The 21,184-nt window shown below is 40.9% G+C and overlaps 1 protein-coding gene across 5 annotated transcripts in view; it reads right to left on the bottom strand.

Moving 5' to 3' along the window:
* The window catches only part of GABRB3 (gamma-aminobutyric acid type A receptor subunit beta3), a 219,233-nt gene that overhangs the window by 25,386 nt on the left and 172,663 nt on the right, over positions 1-21,184 (bottom strand). For all 5 annotated transcript variants that reach the window (XM_087967119.1, XM_087967120.1, XM_087967118.1 and 2 more), the window contains one exon: positions 10,988-11,070. In XM_087967119.1, the coding sequence (XP_087823245.1) occupies positions 10,988-11,070 (83 nt within the window). The remainder of the gene's footprint in view (positions 1-10,987; positions 11,071-21,184) is intronic.

The following is a 21,184-nucleotide window of genomic DNA, read 5'->3' as shown; positions in this document are numbered from 1 at the left end:
AATACTTGGGCAATTACAGATCAGTTCTAGATAGATATAGACAGACTTGAAGACCATTCTGCTTAGAATGATGTGTCTTTGCTACATTTTTATACACTTTAGTAAAATGGTTGCGCCTGTAGTATAGACTATATATGGCTGGAAATCTCAAAAGAATTGTAATAAAATTCTTTAAGTCTGGAAAAGAAAAACTATGTTTTCAAAACATGGAAATGAAAACCAGATTGTCCTCCAAATCTGTCTTTTAAGTGAATCATTAGTCTAGCTACTGGTATTAAGGAATCTGAAAAAAGATCATACTAGTCCCAGAATTGCTGTCTTGCTATACACATTAACAATGAGATATATAATACCGTTATTAAGTTTCCAAAATTCTATAATCTATTTAGCTTTACTTGAATTTAACCAAGGAAAATTCAGTGTATATGACATATAGGATGGATCAATTTTTTTACATACATGCTCTCAGGGGTGGGTTTCTACTGGTTTTGTCCGGTTCTATAGAACCGGATGTTATGATTCTGCGCAGTTCAGAGAACCGGCAAATCACGCCCCTGGCTGGCCCCTCCCCTCCATCGGCCCCACCCTTTCTTGCCTACACAAACAGCTGATGGATGGCAGGGTGGGGAGTTGGTCCTGGCAGCTCCGATGCCACCAGAATCGCTGCCATTGCATTCCTTGGGCACCATTATCGCCATTCCCGTCTCGCTGCTGCTTCATCCCCCCCCCCCCAGGTATGGCAAGCCCTGGGCCGGAGCTCAACAGCTTGCCTTTCCTCCCCCTGCTATGCTTCCCCCTTGGGGAAGCGAGGCTGGGAAGGCTGCTTGCAGCGAGGGAAATATGGGGGGGAGGCGCGCTTCACAGATGTGTTGACAATGGTGCTGGAATCCCCTTCTCCTTTGTAAAATGAACGAAGTTTAAAGGTGCCGCACAGTGCGAGCCTGCTCGTGACAAGGGAAATATGGGGTGGACGTGCTGTGCAGCACCTTTAAACTTAGCGCGCTTCACAAATGGCACCTCCTCATTGGTGAAGCGCACTAAATTTGGTGCTAAGTTTGGTGCTGCGTGAGGCTACTCAAGGCAAGACGAGAGGAATATGGGGGGTGGGGGCGCGACTTTTCTCCCGAGACACTGACTGACGCTGCTGCTCTTGCCATGGAGGAGAGAGATGAGAAACAGAGAGGGAGGGAGAATGAAAAAGAAAACTATACTACAGTAAGTATCCCAGAAGCAACATCTCCCTTCCAGTTTCCACAGCCCCAACCAATTTCCCACGCAACAGGAGGAGAAGTTTCATCCATGCAAAAGCTGCATGACAGGAACAAGAAATTTAAGTCTTCAAGTTCCTGTTGAGCCTCAACATACCAATGTTCTCCCCACCCCCACCCCGCTTTGGGATGATTGTGTTATTCATCACATGCCTCACCTTCAAAACATGCATTCAATAGTCCAAAACATAAAATACACATGTGTTTAACAAGAGTTGAAAGGGACCTTGGAGGTCTTCTAGTCCAACCCCCAGCTCAGGCAAGAAAACCGAGGATGCCAAACTCTGAGTAGAAATCCTGGGAAAGGTGTCAGAATAATACTTAGAAGGGACCTTGGGGTGAACTCTATACCATGTCAGAGAAATGGCTGTCCAGTCTTTTCTGAAAAACTTCCAGCGATTGAGCACCCAGAACTTCTGGAGACAGGCAGTTCCACTGGTTAATTGTTCTCACTGTCTGGAAGTTTCTCCTTAGTTTTAGGTTGCTTCTCTGTTCAGTTTCCATCCATTGCTTCCTGTTTGCATTCTGCGTCTTTGGAAGATACATTGTCCTCCTTTCTTTGTGACAGCCCCTTAAAAGCCTGTTGCCTATCACACTCTTGAGTAAAGCATGTGAGCCATTTCCTCCTTTCAGTGGTCCATGAATGTACATCTATAGTACGTAGATAATGAAGTCAAAAAAAGGTGAACAACATTTTTACAGAACTATAGATAAGTTGAGGCTGAGTGACAAGGAATGGCTGGGAGGGGAGGGGCCAGGCGAAGCACCCCTTGACATGACATATACACATGCGACACACACACACACATAAAATCATTGCCCATTTTGAATACATAGTGGAAAGTAAGAAAGAATATTGGATACATATACACAAATGTGAAAAAAAACTGCAAAGAAATAGGATTATAAAAAAAACTGCTTCCAATCTTAGCAGTTGTAGATGAGAGAGAGAAAGAGAAATGAGAAACAGAGAGGGAGAAGGAGATGGCAGAGAGAGAGATGAGAAAGAGGGAGAAAGAAAGAAAGACAGAGACAGAGATACCTGTTTGAAAGAAAATAGAAAAATGGCTCTTTGAGTGTTTAAGGTTGCAGACCCCTGGGTTAGGCAAATGCCATGGTCGTTAAGTGAACCTTGTGGTCATTAAGCAAACACTGGTTGTTAAAAAGACCATTTTCCCCAATGGGCATTTTTAACCAGAAACCAGAAGGAATTGTTGGAAACTGGCAAAAAACAGAAAACCTCAGTCACAAGACTGTGTGGGATGTTGTAACTGGTCACAAGTGTGTGTCTCTCTGTGTGTGTATATATGATTGTCAAAACACCAAAAACAGGCCAAGTAGCTCTGTGGAGGTCAGTCATAAATTAGAACACTTGCTAAGCAACTGGCCATTAAGCGAGGACCTGGTGATTAAGCGAGGACTACTTACATCCGGTTTACCTGTCACATCACCACATGGCCACACCCACACCAGTCACATGACCACCAAGCCACACCCACTAATTAGGCCATGCCCACAGAAACGGTTGTTAAGAAATTTGAATCCCACCCCTGCATGCTCTCTATATGGCAAATCAGTTACAGTAAAAACCATGTAATGAAAGGGATGATAAAAAAATAACCAGAAAAGAATGGATCCATATTTTTTAATTACATTAATGCATTTTGGAGAGAAATAGTAAATATCTTATACCTACATATTAGTAATTCACTAGCAGAAAGAAATAATAATGTTTTTTTCTTTTCAAGCTTTTAACTACTGCAAATTTGTTGGTGACTTCATCAAAATTGATCTTTGTATATATCCTGCCTCAATAGGCAGGATATACAGGTTTGTCAATAGGTCTTCACTTATAAAAGAACACTTTCCATTCATTTTATTTTTTAAATTTAAAACATTCTTTCACATGAGGCAACAGGCGTACAATACTTAGGAAAAGGCATAAGCAGAAGGATAGGTGCAGAGATTCATTAAAACTCCATTTCACAAAAAAATCCACATCAAAGATGCTGTCCATATCTTTGTTTCGATAAAGGAGAATATTTGTATCTCAGGGTTGAAATGAGGAACCTTTGGTGCTCTCTGAGATTGCCTGTTTTCTTGTAGATGTTTCATTACCTTAACTGGTAACATTATGGTAAGGAGTGCTGTTTGCTGTCAGTTTATATTCTGGTGACTTGTCTATCTGTGTGGGTGGGAGTGGTCTTAGAGGTTCTTTGGTTGGGCTGTTTACTGATGGCTCTTTGACAGTTTCTTGATTGGGATATTGATCAGACCAACAACACCCCAATAAAGAAACTTCCAAAGAGTCATTAATGAACAGCACAACCACAGAATCTCTAACATCACTTCCACCCATACAGACAGGCAAGCTCAGGAAACACAACAGACCCCTTGTATCTTTTTTCCCCCCCTTTGCTATCAGTTCTGGCTACTTTCCAAATTTTCCATTAAAATATCTTTAATAGTCACCATACCTTCCTATTACATTTGGGAAAAATTTCTAAAGATTTTCTTTGTAAAAATGATGGAAATGGCTTGATGATAATGAACAGTGGCACTATTTGATTCATTGCTTCAGAACAAGATTCAGAAGAGCTATGATTCTGATAACTCACATCCAGAGACTTTGGGATTTAATTTCCACCAGGTTTTACAGCCAGTTATAAATACAGATGTCCCACTGTTTGCCTTATTATTTGCAAATAAGTTTGCAGCAAAAATAAAATGACTTCTTAACACTGTGTTGGTGTTTGGTAAAGATTTATAAAACCATGACATTGTTAAGTGTTGACTGCCTCCTTTGCTCTTTTGTCCTCTCAATAACCTGTAGAGTATGATCCATCCTTATTTTGAAAAGGTTTGTTTTCTTAAGTGGTTTAACTAGAAAATTGTTCTGGAAACCATATTGGTAAAGCAATGATATCAGAATAATTGAAAATGGGCGTTGGTTCTTACCTGATACGCCCTTCTCGGCGAGCCGCGAGGAGCATCCAGAGACTGGGATGTGCTTCTGAGTCCTCTTCTTGCAGGCTGAGCTTTAGATGAGGAAACGCTCCGCCCCTCACGTGGTATCGCGCAGCGTCTCCCCAGTTTTTTGCGATAACGAGAAGAGAGGTTATTAATTCTATCTAATCTACTATTGGCTCCTTGGCTGAAGCAAGATTCCCCACCAGACGGAGAAATTAGGGTGGGGCTGGATGCTCCTCGCGGCTCGCCGAGAAGGGGCGTATCAGGTAAGAACCAACGCCCATTCTCCCTCGAGCCGCTCGGAGCATCCAGAGACTGGGACATACCAAAGCTGGGCTGTCCCACGGGTGGGACTCCGTCTGGCCCGAAGGCCCCTCCGGATCACTGATGACCCTCTGTAAGACCCGTCGGCCAAAGAGGCCTCCGCTGAGGCGTACGTATCTATTTTATAATGTCTGATAAACGGGGACGGAGAGGTCCAGGTGGCTGCCCGACAAATGTCAGCGATGGGGGCTTGCGTGGCCCAGGCCGCCGAGGTGGCTGCACTTCTGGTGGAATGGGCGGTTATTCCACCCGGAGCGGGCAGAGAATGGGAAAGGTAGCACCTCGCAATAGTAGCCCTGATCCAGCGACTGATGGTGGAAGGAGAAACCTTAAGCCCCAGTGACCTGGGTTGAAAGGATAGGAAGAGGATTCCGACCTTCGCATGGATTGAGTGCGCTTAATATATATACGCAAGGCCCTTCTAACATCTAGGGTGTGCCAGAGGACCTCCCTGCCCTGGAGGGCCTAGGGCAAAAATTTGGTAGAACCAGTTCCTGTGACCTATGGAAGGAGAGTTAACTTTGGGTAGGAATGGGGGTCAGGACGAAGGACCACCCGATCAGCGTGGAATACACATAGATCGCTCCTAACTGACAAAGCTGCTATTTCGAAACTCGACGAGCAGAAGTAATAGCTACTAGAAAAACTACCTTAAAGGAGAGAAACTGAAGGGATGAATCCCTCAAGGGTTCGAACGGGAACGTGTGAGAGAAACGAGGACCTTGTTGAGGTCCCATGTGGGGAACCTGTGAACAGTGGGAGGGCACAGGTTGGTGGCACCCCAAGGAAAGATCTAATTCGGGGTGATGAGAAAGGGAACCGTAGTTATCACAGGAGACCACGGTTGAGAGGGCAGAAACTTGTCGTCTCAGGGTGTTAGGTGCGAGGCCTTACGGAGGCCTTCCTGAAGAAAATCTAGGATCTGAGCCACTGAGGGAGAGAGGGATCAATCTGAGACCCGCTACACCACTTGCAGAACCCTTTCCAAGTGGCATCGTAAATTGCATGTAGTGGAAGGTCGCCTAGCGGCCAAAATAGTGTCGATGACTTGACTCGAGAGATTCTCACTAGTCAGACGGATCCGCTCAACCTCCAGACGGCTAACTGGAGCCATTGAGGCTCGGATGCAGAAGGGGCCCTGAGAGAGGGAGACCCTGTCCGGGGATCCTCCATGGGGCGCTACCGATAAATTGCGGAGATCCGCAAACCACGGTCGCCTGGGCCAATAGGGAGCCACCAGGAGAAGGTCTGCCCTCTCCTGAAGAAGTTTCTGTATTACCCTGGGAACTAACGGGAGCGGAGGGAAGGCATATAGGAGCCCTGGGGGCCATGGGCAGCGCAGAGCATTGTGATTCTCCGACCGGTGAGATGGATACCGGGGAGAAGAACCGTGGAAGCTGAGTGTTGGACGGGGAGGCGAAGAGATCCACCACCGGAAGGCCGAATATTCTGGACGCTTCCTCGAACAGGGATGGATGGAGACGCCATTCTGCCTGGTCCACCGTGGCCCTGCTCAGCCAGTCCGCCTGAGTATTGTCTACTCCGGAGATGTGTTCGGCCTTTAGTGATAGGAGGTTGGATTCTGCCCAGCGGCAAAGGCGCCGGCTTCCTCATTAGCTGGATGGACTGGGTGCCGCCTTGCCTGTTGATATGGGCCTTGGCCGTGACGTTGTCCCGTGAGAACGAGGGCGTGATGTTTGCGGATCTGAGGAAAACTGCGCAGGGCCAGATGGACAGCGTGAAGCTCTAGCCAATTGATGCTGCACCTTTGCTCGGACGGCGACCATCTGCCCTGAGCCGAGAGCGAGTCGAGATGAGCGCCCCAACCGGACAGGCTTGCGTCCGTAGTGACGGTGAGTCGTTGAGGTTCCGCGAAGAGATGGCCTCTGTTGATGGCGGGATTGGTCCACCATAGAAGAGAGCGTGAGGACCCTTGGAGGACCCTGACTCTGGCCTTGAGTTGCTTCTTCCGGATCGTTGGAATGGGAGCAGGAACCACTGGAGGGATCTGCTGTGTAGACGGGCCCAGGGAATAATAGAGATGCATGACACCATTTTGCCCAACAATTTAGAGAGGTCCAGTAAGGCCACCCTCCTTGAACGCCTGATCTGTTTGACCAGGGCCTGAATGCTAAGGAACCTCTCCTGGAGAGGAAAACTCTTTGAGAAACCGAATCAATTATGGCGCCCAAGTGGTTGATTCGGGTGGAAGGGGTAAGTTGGCTCTTTTGCCAATTGACTAGGAACCCGTGTGCCTGTAAGGTGGAGAGAGTGACCCTGGTATCCCTGACTGCCTGGGATTTGGACGGGGATAGAATAAGGATATCGTCCAAGTAGCAGTGGAGGCGGACAGGAACGCTCCTGAGATGAGCCGCCAGAGCCGCCAGGACCTTGGTGAAGGTCCGGGGGCGAGGCCAGTCAAAGGGAAGGGCCACGTATTGATAATGAAGGCTATTGTGACAGAACCTGAGGAATTTGAAATGGGAAGGCCTGATTGGAATATGGAGGTATGCCTCCGAAAGATCTATGGAAGATAACCAGTCTCCCCGCCTGGTGCCTAAAAGAATTGATTGCAAAGTGTGCATTTTGAATCTACGCTGGATAAGGTGACGGTTGAGCCGTTTCAAGTCCAGGATGGCTCTCCAACCCCAGAGTGTTTGGGCACCACAAAGAGATGGGAGTAAAACCCCTTTCCTCTCTGATCCGGAGGGACAGGTTGAATGGCCTGGATGTCAAGAAGATGATGGATGGCTGCATCCATTAGTGCACGTTTGGAGGGATCCCTTGAGGAGGGGAGGGAAGAGAACAATCAGGGGAGCGGACCTGAACTCCAGGCGAGGCCAAACCTGATTGTGTCCCTAACCCATGCATCGGAAGTGGATATGTCCCATTGGGCGGAAGTGGCTGAGGCGGCCGCCAACGGGGGAGGAAGAGGCTCTACCTTCTGCGGTAGGGCCTTCCTCCCGATCCCCGAAAGGGTCTCTTGTAGCCGCCACCGCGTCTGGATCTGTCGCCCGGGTCCGGCGGTCCTGGGATCGGAAGGAAGGGGGTCTAGGATATCTGGGCGGGAAGGGGGTTGGTAGAAGGGGCGTGGAAAGCTCCTCCGAAGGGCTGAGAGCCCCTGGCCTCCGACCTTCAAAGGAGGGCAAATACTTTCTCTTACTGCGGCCCTCGACCAGCAGTGGTTCCAAAGCTGGGCCAAACAGTTTATCTCCCGTAATGGGGCAGTGGCCAGCTTGACCTTATTCTTTACGTCCGCCTGCCAGTGTTTGAGCCATAGCATGCGTCTAGCCGTGACATGCGACGTGATGGCCCTGGAAGAAAATTTTACCCGACTGGTAAGTGGCGTCAGCCGAGAACTCGGCTGCAGCCACTAACTTCGCTATATCCTGGTGAGCTCTGAGATTGGAAGCAGGGATGTGGTCCTTGAGCTGGCGTAGCCAGCGGATAGAGGACCTCGTGAAAAATGAGGGGCGCCGTAGCTGACTTAATGGCCCAGGCGTCAGATAGGTGAGCCCTGCGTAGCGCCTGCTCCGCCCGCCTGTCCTCAGGTTTCAAGGCCTCAGGGCCTCACTAGGGGTAGAGAGGAGGCTAGACCCACAATGGGGTCATCGACCTCCGGGATATTCAGGAGGTTAGACAGAGCCGAATCGAGATTAAAGAATCTCTTGTCTTGGCTAGAGGGAGTGGGAGGGTCCCTGAGGAGGTAAGTTGCTTGCTACCAGATCTACGAAGATGGGAGGGGATGGGATGACCTCAGCTTCCACCACTGGTTGGGTGAAAATGGAGTCTTCCGGGCCCTCTGGGACAGGGGGTTTCTGCAGCGGACTGTGAAAGAAGGCCAGAGACATTCTTGGCCTTAAGGAGGAGGGACTTGAACATATGCGGTTTAAACAGCCCCCAAAGGAGGTTGGTCGGGAGAAGGGTCCTCGTCCTCCGACATCTCCCCTTCCATGATGTCAGCCTCTAAGAGGGGTTCACTGTGTAGCGGGAGGATCCCATCCGGGAATCCTCTTCCTGAAATCCCCAAAGTCCCCTTCCTCCTCCACCTGGGCCCCAATCGGAGGAGGGCTGTCCCTCTGAGAGAGTACCTGATCAACTGGGGGACCGGTTGTGGAAGGGATCTGATAGATATCGAGTCGTGCTCGGAGGCTCGCGGAGAGAAGCCTGATCTTGTCATGTGTTGTAGTCCCTCTGCTATGCCCTGGCGGATGGCTGATTCCATCCAAGCCCTGATGTGAGGAGGAACCTCGGAGGTAGAGGGTTCATCGTGGCGCAGACCAGCGGCTGTGGGTGTAAAGGTGGCCTCGGGGTCCGTCTGGTCGGAGGTCCGGGGGTCGGAAGACCCTGAAGCGAACTGCGCCTAGGTAGGGAAGAGGGGTCTGAGGGAGAGATTGAGCAGAGGTAGAAGGGTTTGGAGGAGGAGGTATTGACGGCTCCGAGCGGGACTCCCTTGAACGCCGGTCAAACTCTTTTTCCAACGCTTTGTGGCGCCTTAAGGCGTCACGTTGGGCGGCCTTGGAAGGTTCCTTGTCCTGTCTAGAGCCCTTAGGTTCCTTGTCCTGCCTGCGCAAGTAGTGGGACTTTGCCTTAGCCTTCAAAGAAGGACGTTTAGAGGATTGTCGTCTGCCATGTTAGATACAATTACTAGCAAAGGCGGTTGGCACGCCCAGATCAGGCCTGGATGAGGCCGGGTGAAGGTGAAGCTGGCCCTCTCCCCTTTTGGAATTTGTTGTGTACAGAGATAACAGTAAGGTATCTAAGAAATATAGTATGTACAGAAAAATAGATACTCTAATATAAATCTTCCTTATCCTTTTGATTGATTTTTATCTTTATTATGCTTTGTACCAAATGTATATACAGGTTATCCGTATATATTTATATATGTACGAAAAATATTATTGTACAAGACAAAAGTTATTTTTTTTTTTTTTTTAATATATTCCTTTTGTATATGTATAAAGTATATATATATATAGATAGATTTTTTTTTTTTTTTTTTTTAAACAGTAACCGTAACAGTGAGAACTTCGTATATCTCAGTACAGGCCAATTAGTCAAATAAACACCTGAGGCCTATGGTAGAAGAAGAGCCTCTGGCAGCAGGCCTCCAGACAAGAAAAATAAAACCGGAGGGGGCTGCAACCGCCCGAAAAAGCGGGCTGCGGGAGGCCAACAAGTAATACAAGGGCCAGCCAGGTGGAAGAAATGGGCAGCTAAGCTTTGACCCAAGGCCTGGGGCTCCATTCGCAGCTAAAGAAATTCAAAATGGCGCCCGACCACGATGCGGAGCCAAAATGGCGGCCGCAAGCTGAACCGTCGGGACGCCGGGACGGAAGGAGGGCTTCGCTGGTCAGCACAGCGCCTAGGGCCCTAGGGCGATGACCCTCCCGATCGGTGTTTAAGGTGGGGGAATCCAGCAGTAAAAGAAAAACGCGTGCCACGAGGCAACGCGGAGGCAGCGAAGCGATCAGATAAGGGTGGGGGGTCGCGCTATGCGCGCGCTGCGAGCCGCAGCCTTGCCCCCAAGGCGGGGAAAATTTTCCCTTAAGTCCAGACCCTTTGCGCAGGAGGAGGAAGGAAAAGCAAACCTTATCAAGACGAGAGGGTTGTAATAGTAAAGAAATGTGATCAGCCAAGGAGCTCTCTGAAACACAGCCTGACTCTTCGAGGCTGAGCAAAAGACTGGGGGAGGCGCTGCGCGATACCACGTGAGGGGCGGAGCGTTTCCTCATCTAAAGCTCAGCCTGCAAGAAGAGGACTCAGAAGCACATCCCAGTCTCTGGATGCTCCGAGCGGCTCGAGGGAGAATATAATTATCTTCTTTACCAAAGTGTTAGTCTTCACTAGCATCTATTTTTTCCCATTTTTCCCTGTTGGTGTTTTCTTTCTTCTTTCCCACTGTCAATACTTATAGAAGATGATTCCTTGTTGCCTTTGAGCCTTGGAGCATATGAATTTCTGTATTGTTTTTAATGTAATTCCTTGGATGTATCAGCTACTTTTTCTTTTTCAGACTGTTTGTTAACTATAATCATTGCTGAAGTCATTACGTATTTCAGAGTCCAGATCCAGACATTGCTTCAATCACCCCCTCTTTTGATATTTGATTTTTTTTTTTAATTGAGCACCAGTGGGTCAATGGGTCATATGAATACTTTAAATTTCTTTAAAAAAATTAAGAATAATTACGAAACAGTGCTGCTGACAACTGAAAGTTGCAACTGCAGACCACTGCAGAGATTAAAAAAACAGAAGTTGATGATATGAAATACACCCAAAGTGAGCATGAATGATTTTGAAATATTAAGAACTCTATGCATATAATGGGCATGAGAAATTAAATCAATATTAGTAATAAAACTAAAACAATTATTTTGCACAACATATTTCATATACCTGAAATTAATAGAAATACGTACAGCTTTCTATTTCCAATGTACAATTTTGTTCATCTAATGGGTATCTTCTCAAGTCCATCATACAAGCTGCAGTAGTTGTGATTCTAAAACAAAACACGACAAAATGAATTATTACAGAAACAAGGAATAGGAAATAAAACATTTAAATAAATATTTAGAAATAAAAATAAGAGGCAATAATAGTAAGAGCTACTAATTTACTAGCGCTTATTGCTTTTCCTTCTGCATAAGTACAAAACAAATATGTACGCAATGCATTTTATTTTATCTATATTTTCCTTTGCTTTATCTAAAAGTTAATATTTTAGAAAGCTAAAAGTACTAATAAACTATTTTAGCTAGTATTTTAAATAGTAGCTATTTATTTATAACCATATATACTGTTTTTTCCAAATAGGTTAATAAAGTGGTTTCATTAAAAAAAATTATACCAAAAAATTCTAAAAACACCAAGATTAAATTTTCAAGCTAAACAACATAATTAAGCAATTTTAAATAAATATGGGATCATCAAAGTCAAAACAAATGAAGGATAGTTTTTCTACATCTGAAAAAAATAAATTATAAATGAGGCTGAGCATGCATACCATCTATCAGTGATTCACTGATCTATAGAGAAAATTAAATGTTGCTTGAGACTATCGCTTATCACATTGTTCTAAGTTGGGATGTTTATTTCTGTTTGTGTCTCCTGAAAACAGGAGAAACAGGAATGCTTAAGCTATGTGGAAACTAGGACAGTATATTAATTTGATTTCAAAATCAATAAGAAGTGAACATAGTATTTGTCTGAACTTGTCAATGGTCCCAAGTAGGTCAGTTAGAAAAGAAAGACTCTTGGATCCATTGTTAAAGAAAGTACACTTTACTAAAGCCAAAGTGGTTACAAGGCAAAGCTGGATTTGAGGTTTTCACCCACAAAACATGTGTTTAACTTTTCCTTTCTTCCCTGTTTCCTCTTTGCTTATCTTGAGCTGTCCAATTGTATTTAAACAAAATGTTTTGGTACCAGTCCGTGGCTTGGCAGGCTGGATGGTGCTGCATTCCATGAGGTGACCTTGGAATGGCCAATGGTTCTCACAGGATGGCACAAGTAATTTCTATTCCTTTCCTGCTACCTCTCCTTATCCCACCCCACAGTTCCCTCTCTTGTTGCTTATAGCAGACTGACAGCAAGTGAAGCATGACTGGAGAAGCAGCAGTCCTTAGAGAACCTCACTGAAAAGTATTTTTGCTCAAATTGTATGGGCAATTATAGAACCTGGGAAAAACTTAGGTGCCTTAAAGAACTGGATTTGAATCTGAAATGATGCATAACCTGAAGCAGTGTTTCAAAATCTTGGTAACTTTAAGAAGTCTGGACTTTAACTCTCAGAATTCCCCAGCCAGCTAGGGAATTCTTGGAATAGAAGTCCAAATCTGCAATACATCTTAAAAACAAGGTTGAAAACCCTGGCCTGAAATGAACATATCTATACTGCTGTTAAAAACAGTGTAAGGATCAAAATATTATAGGGTAAATACAAATGATAAAATAGGATTAGTATTACAGAGGTTAAGTAGTAACAGCAATAGGAATAGTACTTAGACTTATGTACCACTCCATAGTGCTTTACAGCACTGAGCAGTTTACAAATGGCAGCACATTGCCCCTGACAATCTGGGTCCTCATTTTATCAGTCTTGGGAGGATGGAAGGATGAGTCAACCTCGAGCCAGTCAGTAGCCACAGTTATATTTGTCTTATATGATTTTATATCTCTATTCTTATGTCAGTTGAGAAGGCCACATCATATAGATTTTTTTTTTTTTAAAGTACCCTTGCTTGCTGCTGTTGCTATAATGATTTTTGTTTGTTAAGTTTATCTGGGTAAAAAAAAAAGCTGCTAAACTATTACATAATTCACATAGATGAATCTTGGGTTCAGATCCAAATCTGGCTCATTTGAAAGAAACAGACAATGTCTAAATTGGAATTGACTTCTTACAATCAGCACCCATCTGAATCTTCCCCATTTTGACATATAAGGACTCTAAGGTAGGAAAAAGAGTAAGTAGATGAGGTACTGTAATTTGGCAATTTGCAGTTTTATTTTTCAACCATAGTGCATACCTTTATACCCGGGGTTGGATTCAAATTTTTTTACTACCAGTTCTGTGGGCGTGGCTTGGTGCGCAAGACAGTGGAAGGATCCTGTAAAATCCCCATTCCCTCCCCACCCCACTAACCTGCTTTCCAGTTCCGTTCTCCTGTGCAGGGCAACAAAAGAAGCTCCAGCCGATCAGCTGGGATTCGGGAGGCAGAGAATAGATGGGGGCAGGGCCAGTCAGAGGTAGTATTTGCCAGTTCTCCAAAGTTCTCAAAATTTCCGCTACCGGTTCTCCAGAACTGGTCAGAACCTGCTGAATACCACCTCTGCTTTATACCACAACTTTCTAAGCTCAGTACTTTGAAAAAGGATTATTAAAATGATATATTGCAGAGCATTGCTGCCATTCAATAATCTTCATTATATATGAAATCTGGTAGACCTAAGATTCAGTATATTCTGGAAACGTCTGCCAAAGTTTTTCTATGTCTTTCTAATCTCCATTTGTTCTTTCTGTTAGATAATGGAACAGAGACACATAAGAAAAATAAAAATAAATATTTTAAAATTTAACATTCCCTTCCTAAACTGTGAACCTTATCTTTCAAAAATTGGCACCTTTCTTGAATCAGGAAATTACTTAATTTTCATAGCAAAAATAATAAAAAGAAACCCTACAGAGTAAAAAGAACCCCCAAATATATTATATATTTTCCCAAACGAACATCTTTTTCTACCAAAACCATTACATCAGTTCTTCTAAACATTTTCAAATTTAATGTGCAAATTGAAAAAGTTCTTTAACTTTCCAGTAAAAGTCTTTAACCTACCTGTATGAAACGTTGCAGGACTGATATTCTTATAAAAGACAACTATATGTTTCTTTTTATTTTAGGTAAAAAGATTCCATTCAATTTCAAATATAACTATGTCTATACATTTCATTCAGTTTTAAATATAAGGCTGTTGCTGACAGTTTTAAACACATAGGTTACATAAAATAAAACCCTGCATTTGTTACTCAGAATTTGTCAGGTTTTATATTAAGAAGAGTCTCCTTTCCTGCCAATATAATCTAATTCTGTTAAGAAAAGTAAAATGTGAGGCCTTTTGTAGATATCTAATGAAAATCAATGAAATGCAAAGAACTGAAATTTTAAATGGAGGTATGTTTGCAAATCAAGGTGAAGATTTGAGTCGAAATTAAATCAGTAGGACAATTACATCCATATGAGGGTAACTGAACCAAATGGTCAAATTCAATGTAATATTATTAGTCCAATGAATAGTAATCACTATACTAGTATAGTATGGTATAATTAATATAATGTAATATAAACCACAATAGTCAATTGAAGCTATGGAATACTCTTTTATGCCTAGAGTCATAATGTAAATTAGGTACACTTTAACCTTCTTTACTTATTATCCATATTAAGGCCCAAGTGTGTCCCATTTTCACTGATGTTGGTGTGATTTTTTTTTCCACCACAAAGTAAATAATAAACATGCTACTCTAATTTGGATTGTAATTACAAAAATGCAGAGTAGGAAGAACAATTCCCCTCCTCTTTCCTGCTATTCACTATCATTGGAATAGTTTTGTGCATCATGAACCTGAGAATGTAGTATGAAATATAAATGTTGTTGAGCTGATTTCAAAAATCGTCATCTCAATAGCAAATTCTACATACATGAATGGTCTTCTTACGATTATACTTTCACAAAAATGAAAAGTGAAAGTGAAGATGTCTGGGCAATGAATTAGGATAACTGTATCGAACAGCAAATGTTCATTAGTGCTATTAAGGATATATAAAATTAACTTTAGTGGTGATTATCAGCAGATTTTAGATCTGTGCATGGGATCAGTCTCTGAAAAGTCCTTGGAGAACATAGACATGAAAGATTTCAAACCAGGTACATCCTTTTGTAAGTGTTGCAGAGTGGTGCAATGTTTGCACGCTTGCCTACTTTGAAGGAGTCTTTGGAGAACTGAAGTGTTACAACACCTTTATTGAATTATCAATTGTAAACAACATTGAAGAAGCTACTTGTAAATTCTCTATGCACCAAAGAGCAAGGTATTAATGTCAGAAATACTATAAAAGAACTTGGCATTAATTATTCCTTATGGAGAAAAGAATATATGAAACAGTGACCATTTGATTTAGGGTTGCTGGTGCAAGGAAGCTACAGATGTACTTTATTGTCCTGGTGTTACACACAATAGAGGCATTTAAAAGCTATGACCATTACATTAGTACTACTTACTCCTGGACTACAACCTTTTGGCCTGAAATTGTTGTCTGCACAAGTTCTGACAGTGTCATGCTGAGAGGATTGAGTACTAGCATCAATGAGCTGTTTGGAAGTTTCCTTTAATAAGCTGTGATTTTGACATTATATTTTAAATTTTAAGAAGGCGGTTTTAAAAAAGATGAAACTTTTAGGAAATATATGGAAAAGACAATTGCCCAGTTATATAAAGTGGCAAAGAGGAAATATCGATAATTAACAGCAATATACCTCATTTACTAGTTCATCTTTTAATCAAAGTTATTTACACAGCAGCGGATCAGCTCAGATCTTTCTCTCTTTTAACTGAAAATACCAAAGACTTAACTTTTGAGTTGAAAATCATGTGTTTAACAACATATTTACAGCTCTTCTTCAGGTAAGATAATTTTCTTCTAATTTCCTTCTATTAACTGGAGATAAATTGAAGGCAAATTGATTCTGGTTGATTTAGTAGTAACTTAACAGTTATTTATTTTATTTATTTATTAAATTTATATGTCATTCATCTCACTGTCAAGCAACTCTGGTAGATTATAAATTCATTTACTCTAACTTTAGAATAATATGGACAGGTGTATTTTGATTTATATGACATTTAGTAAAGGTAAAGGTTCCCCTCGCACATACGTGCTAGTCATTTCCGGCTCTAGGGGACGGTGCTTATCTCCATTACAAAGCCGAAGAGCCAGCACTGTCTGAAGATGTCTCCTTGGTCATGTGGCCAGCATGAATAAATGCCAAAGGCGCACAGAATGCTGTTACCTTCCCACCAAAGTGGTCCCTATTTTTCTACTTGCATTTTTACATGCTTTCGAACTACTAGGTTGGCAGAAGCTGGGACAAGTAACTTATAATAAATGTTCCTAAACCTGCACATGCAAAAAAATAAACCTAAAGTATATTTGGGACTTTGAATAAGTCAACCTTTTTCAACAAAAAAAAATTTTTTTGCCTCTGGAGGAATCCTTGAAATAATTTTGAAGATTTCAGATAACTTTTGTGTAAAAATTATAACTACAATTTATGGTACTTTAGTGTGATCAATAAACTGTGTCATGACATGTAAAAATTTAATAGTATTGTGTGCCAGCTGATTTTTATTTAAATCAGTACATCTTGCTGAATTCCTAATGACCTTTCATGAAACCTAGAAGTCTAGGCTGAAAAAGTTGAGATTGGCTGCTTTAAAGCTACATAATTACTTATCTAGCAATTGTGTTTATAGGATGAGAAATGTATTAATCTGTAGGTGGATCATAATATTCCCATAGATTTTATTGACAATTTTAATAACTAATTTCAGGGTAAACAGTTTTATTGAATGAGTATACAGAGACTGATGAATATCAACAAAGCGTAAGTTAAATGAAAGATGAATTGGATTGACACAAGGAAGGGTTAAATATTTCTGAAGAATTTACATTACAGAATATGGATGAATGGATAAATTTATAAAAACTGGAATAGCTTCACAGCTGGTCTATGACTTCAGGATATTTTTAGTAAACATCTGTCAATGCATGAATAATTCTCTAGGCAAGGTGCTCAGGCATATTTAGCATAAAGAGAATGCCTGTTTTCAGTATAACAGCAACAACTGTAACTTAGAAGAGACATTAAATAATCAAATAATAATCATGCCCCAAATCACAGCACATTAAACCAATGGGCAAAGTAATTTTAAAAATGCATCATTCTGGTTTATAAAAAATATATTATAGTAATCTCTTATTATTCAATAGGAAAAAAAAACATAATACTCAATTTTTTAAGATATCATTAAATCCATGCCAAAGATAAACATAATGTTTCATTTTCTAATTACTTTAGAATAAACATTCTTTTCAAAAATAGAAAAATTGCTTATTTCCATAATCCAATCTTTAGTACGTGGAATAATGTCAGTTTTTCAATTTCTCCAGATAATTTTAGGCAACCCTTTGGTATAACAATGATTCTTCAAAGATACTCAGGTTTTAGATTTTAAAATACAATTCAATAAAATATTAACTCATTACCCAGACTGCTTCTTGAGGGAAAGAGGCGTTCTAGAAATATGAATATTAAATAAATAAATAAACAAACAAACAAACAAATAAATAAATAAATAATATCTTTATTACTGTGGGATTCCCATATAAATATTATATGGAATATCACACACACACACACACACACACACACACAGAGAGAGAATAATATTCCAAAAAAATGCAAGTGATTCACAAGACCACATCGTATGAGTTAATGTATCTGTAATATTTTTATATCTCCAACAAAGGAAATTGTATGGTTTTTTGTGGACTTCTATAAACTTGAAATACAGTTTTAATCAACTGTAATCTCAAATCTATTGAAACCAGTTTAAGATTTTAAAATTTGCAACTCTTGATGTGACATTATCAGATATTTCAATTCTTTAGTCCTGAAATCCCAGAGGTGTGAACTTTCAAAAGTAAATAAATGTTGTAGACTACGTTTAGTCATGGACTCCATCACATTAAAAAGTGTCTTGGGTATCCTAAAAATGGCCAAGATGACTATTCTACTTTTTATTTTACTAATCTACTGGCCAGCCATCAAATCTCTGTAATTGCCAGTTATGAGCTGAGAGTGGAGGTAATTTAATTGATCACCTCCAAAAAAATAAGCTAAAATAAAGTAAGATAAGATAAACAAAATAAGCTAAGAAGGTATGACTTGTACTTTGCAGAACCAATTTCAATGACAAAAAAATAACAAATTACACTTTTATTGAGGAAGAAGAATGTGAATTTGAGGGGGAACAAAAGCATCTTAGTTGTTAAAACAGCATGGGCATAAAAGACAATAAAATACCTGAAACTTCAGGTGTAATATGTCACAGAGTTCCATTACGTTAAAAGTGGTTTGGATAGAAAGAAAACAATAATATATTGGGAAACATATTTTAAACAGAATAGAATTCTTCCCTTGCCGAGTGCTGAGTAATAAAGATATGTTTTTAATTTTATTTTACATGCATCATAGCAACAATTATCCCCAAGTGAATTATAGTTAAATAATAACTTTAACTTATTAACTGTAATAATGTGATTGTTACAACACTTACAATACACTTTTCTATAAATACATTCCTGTATTTATGTGTTTAGAATGAATTATTGGTAAATAAAATAACACAAAACCATTCTGGAATGCTGTTGTTTTTTTGGTATAGTATGACTTCCAATAATACATGTACATGAATAGAATTCGCAAATATAGTGGGGAAATCACAAGCCACAATTTGTAAATTTTATAATAAATGTAGTTAATTTCATATGGTACAGAGGGCTAATGAAAAACAGGGCGTTAGTATGGTATGGCTTGAAAAATATATATTTAAAAATCCTACTTAAAATTGAAATTATATCTCCAAATCAGTGGTGCCAAACCAGTAATAAAAACTGCTACCAGTTTGGCTAAACTGGTATTTCCGACTATCAGCTGGGTGACCATCAGCTGTGCTGCATGATTTAGATTAGCTAGAAAGCAGGAAATCACTGGATTTCTTCCTTTCTAGCTAATTTAAATCATATGGCACAGCTGATCACCCCGCTTGCTTCAAAATGTTTATTTTTTCAGTGCTTCCCTGAGGCCTACTAGGCGAAAAATGGGGCAAAAGAAAGAAAGAAAGAGAAAGAAAGAGGGAGGGAGGGATGAGAGAAAGAAAGTGGGGGGGAGAAAGAAAAAGAGAAAGAAAAAAAGAAAAAGAAAAAAAGAAAGGGACGGAGGGAGGGGAGGAGGGAAAAAGGAGAGAAAGGAAGGACCATAAACCATGGCACTAGATGCAGCTTCAGAGGATGCTTTGAAGCAGCACAGAAATCCAGGGCTGGAAGGTACCTGGAGGTCATCTAGTCCAATCCCCTTCTCTAGAAAGTGAGTTTCTGTCTCCCCCCCCCAGTCACATGACCACATAGCCACGCCCATCAAGCCACACCCACAGAACTGGTAGTAAAAAAATTTGAATCCCACCACTGCTCCAAATCACTTGTTTAGAAATGGCCTATGATTTTCAGCCAACTGAATGTTTTGCCCATATGTATGCAAACTTTGTGAAAATCCAAAGCTACTTTGTGAATTTAAGTCAATTAATAGAAGTATTGTCCAAGATAGATAGGAAGACAATATGCTTGACTGATTTCTACAGGTCCAATTCATACATCACTCTGCATAATTTGTTGGCTTAAAAATTATATAATGGAATTAATACAAGAAAAAAATGGTCTTGTCAGGGGTCATTTTCCTGTCAGATAACAACTCTAATTCAATAGCAGGCTAACATAATATCCTCACCCTATGCCTAAATTCTAGAAAGAATTTCTAGTTAACATGCTTTTGTATCCATATAATACTATATCTTAAACCAATGTTAACATTTATTCTAAATTGGTTATACAATGTCTTTCAAGTTGAGCACCACTTAAGTCCATTATTATTTTCAGGAAGAGGTGGATGGCTGCCATATGATGAAATGCATGACATAATGTCATGATAGGAACCTGATGTACTTATGTGCAACATTGCAATGCAAGTAAAGACTGGAACCAGAACTGTGGCATCATGATACATTTTTCATCACTGTCTTAACCAGAACTGGAAATGGATATGTATAACTCACCAAAGCAAATACAGTTAAGTGGGAAAAATCAGGGAAAAACAAAACAAAATGGAAAACTAATAATATGGTACATATTTTCAAGATAAAAACTCCCACGTTCAACTATGCAGCAGAGATTGGGAAAATATGCTGCCTGAACTTCTGCAGAGGTAAAACAGTATACAAAATATTAAACTGCTTGATTCAGCATTAGAAAGTAGTTTATAAAGTTTTCCTTAGTGAAATGTTGCAAAATATTTGCTAAGGGTTGCAACAGCAAGGACAGTGGGTTGCATGAACTACAAATAAATAGAGAGACTTCCTCATTCTTAAACCCAGTTCCCCCCATTTTCATTACAACGTAAGGGGAAAGTCTGGAACCCTTTTGATGAATTAAGCTACCTTACAATGTATAGCAAAGTAGTAATGTTCCAGTCGTAATCAATATAAGTCTAATATTCAAAAGTTCTCCTGCTGAGATGATGAATCCCAGCAGATAGAAATTACATTATTCCCATAGAACAGAATGAACTCCTATATTTACATTATTATCAGGTCACGATGCTGATGTAAAATGGGCTGGAATAATGTAGTGCCTACAGGAAGAAAGGCATATAGGAATCATTTTACTTGTTCATATTGCTCCTATTAAATAGGGCGGCATAGTTATGTTCCTGCCTTCCCAATGCATTTTCCATGAAATTGGTTGTAGAGGCGAAGACTTTGGCACTCATTTGCTCCCCCCGTGAAACTCTAGGTTTGTTCATATGAATTCCACATGCAGCCTACTTTTCCAAGAACAAATGTAGACCTCGTTGAATGTATAAGCAGAGAAAGGTTTTGAAAATGAAAATATTAAAACAAAATTTTCCTAGATAAACTTCGTTCTTGAAGAATTTAACATTTAAACTTAGTCACTTGAAGAATTACTCTCCAAATTTCATGAAATAAATTGAGGCTAATTCTCTGAAATGTGCTACTACTTAATTCCAAACTTATCAATGTTTATGAGGGAAGCAACCATTAAGCTGAAGCTGAAGTTGTTTTTATACTGATCCTTCATATTAATAATGGGCAATTCCAAACAAACAGAAGCTTTTATTTCAATTAAGGAAAGAATGAATGAAATTTATATCAAAAGGAGCTGCCCTTCAGGAAAAGCCTTAAAAGCCTGATTCTGTGGGTT

The sequence above is a fragment of the Notechis scutatus genome, chromosome 5, assembly GCF_049901735.1.
Source record: "Notechis scutatus isolate UNSWTSFEM ecotype Mainland chromosome 5, rNotScu1.2, whole genome shotgun sequence".
NCBI lineage: Eukaryota > Metazoa > Chordata > Lepidosauria > Squamata > Elapidae > Notechis > Notechis scutatus.
The sequence above is the reverse complement of the archived record's forward strand: the minus strand, read 5'-3'. Positions and strand labels throughout refer to the sequence as shown.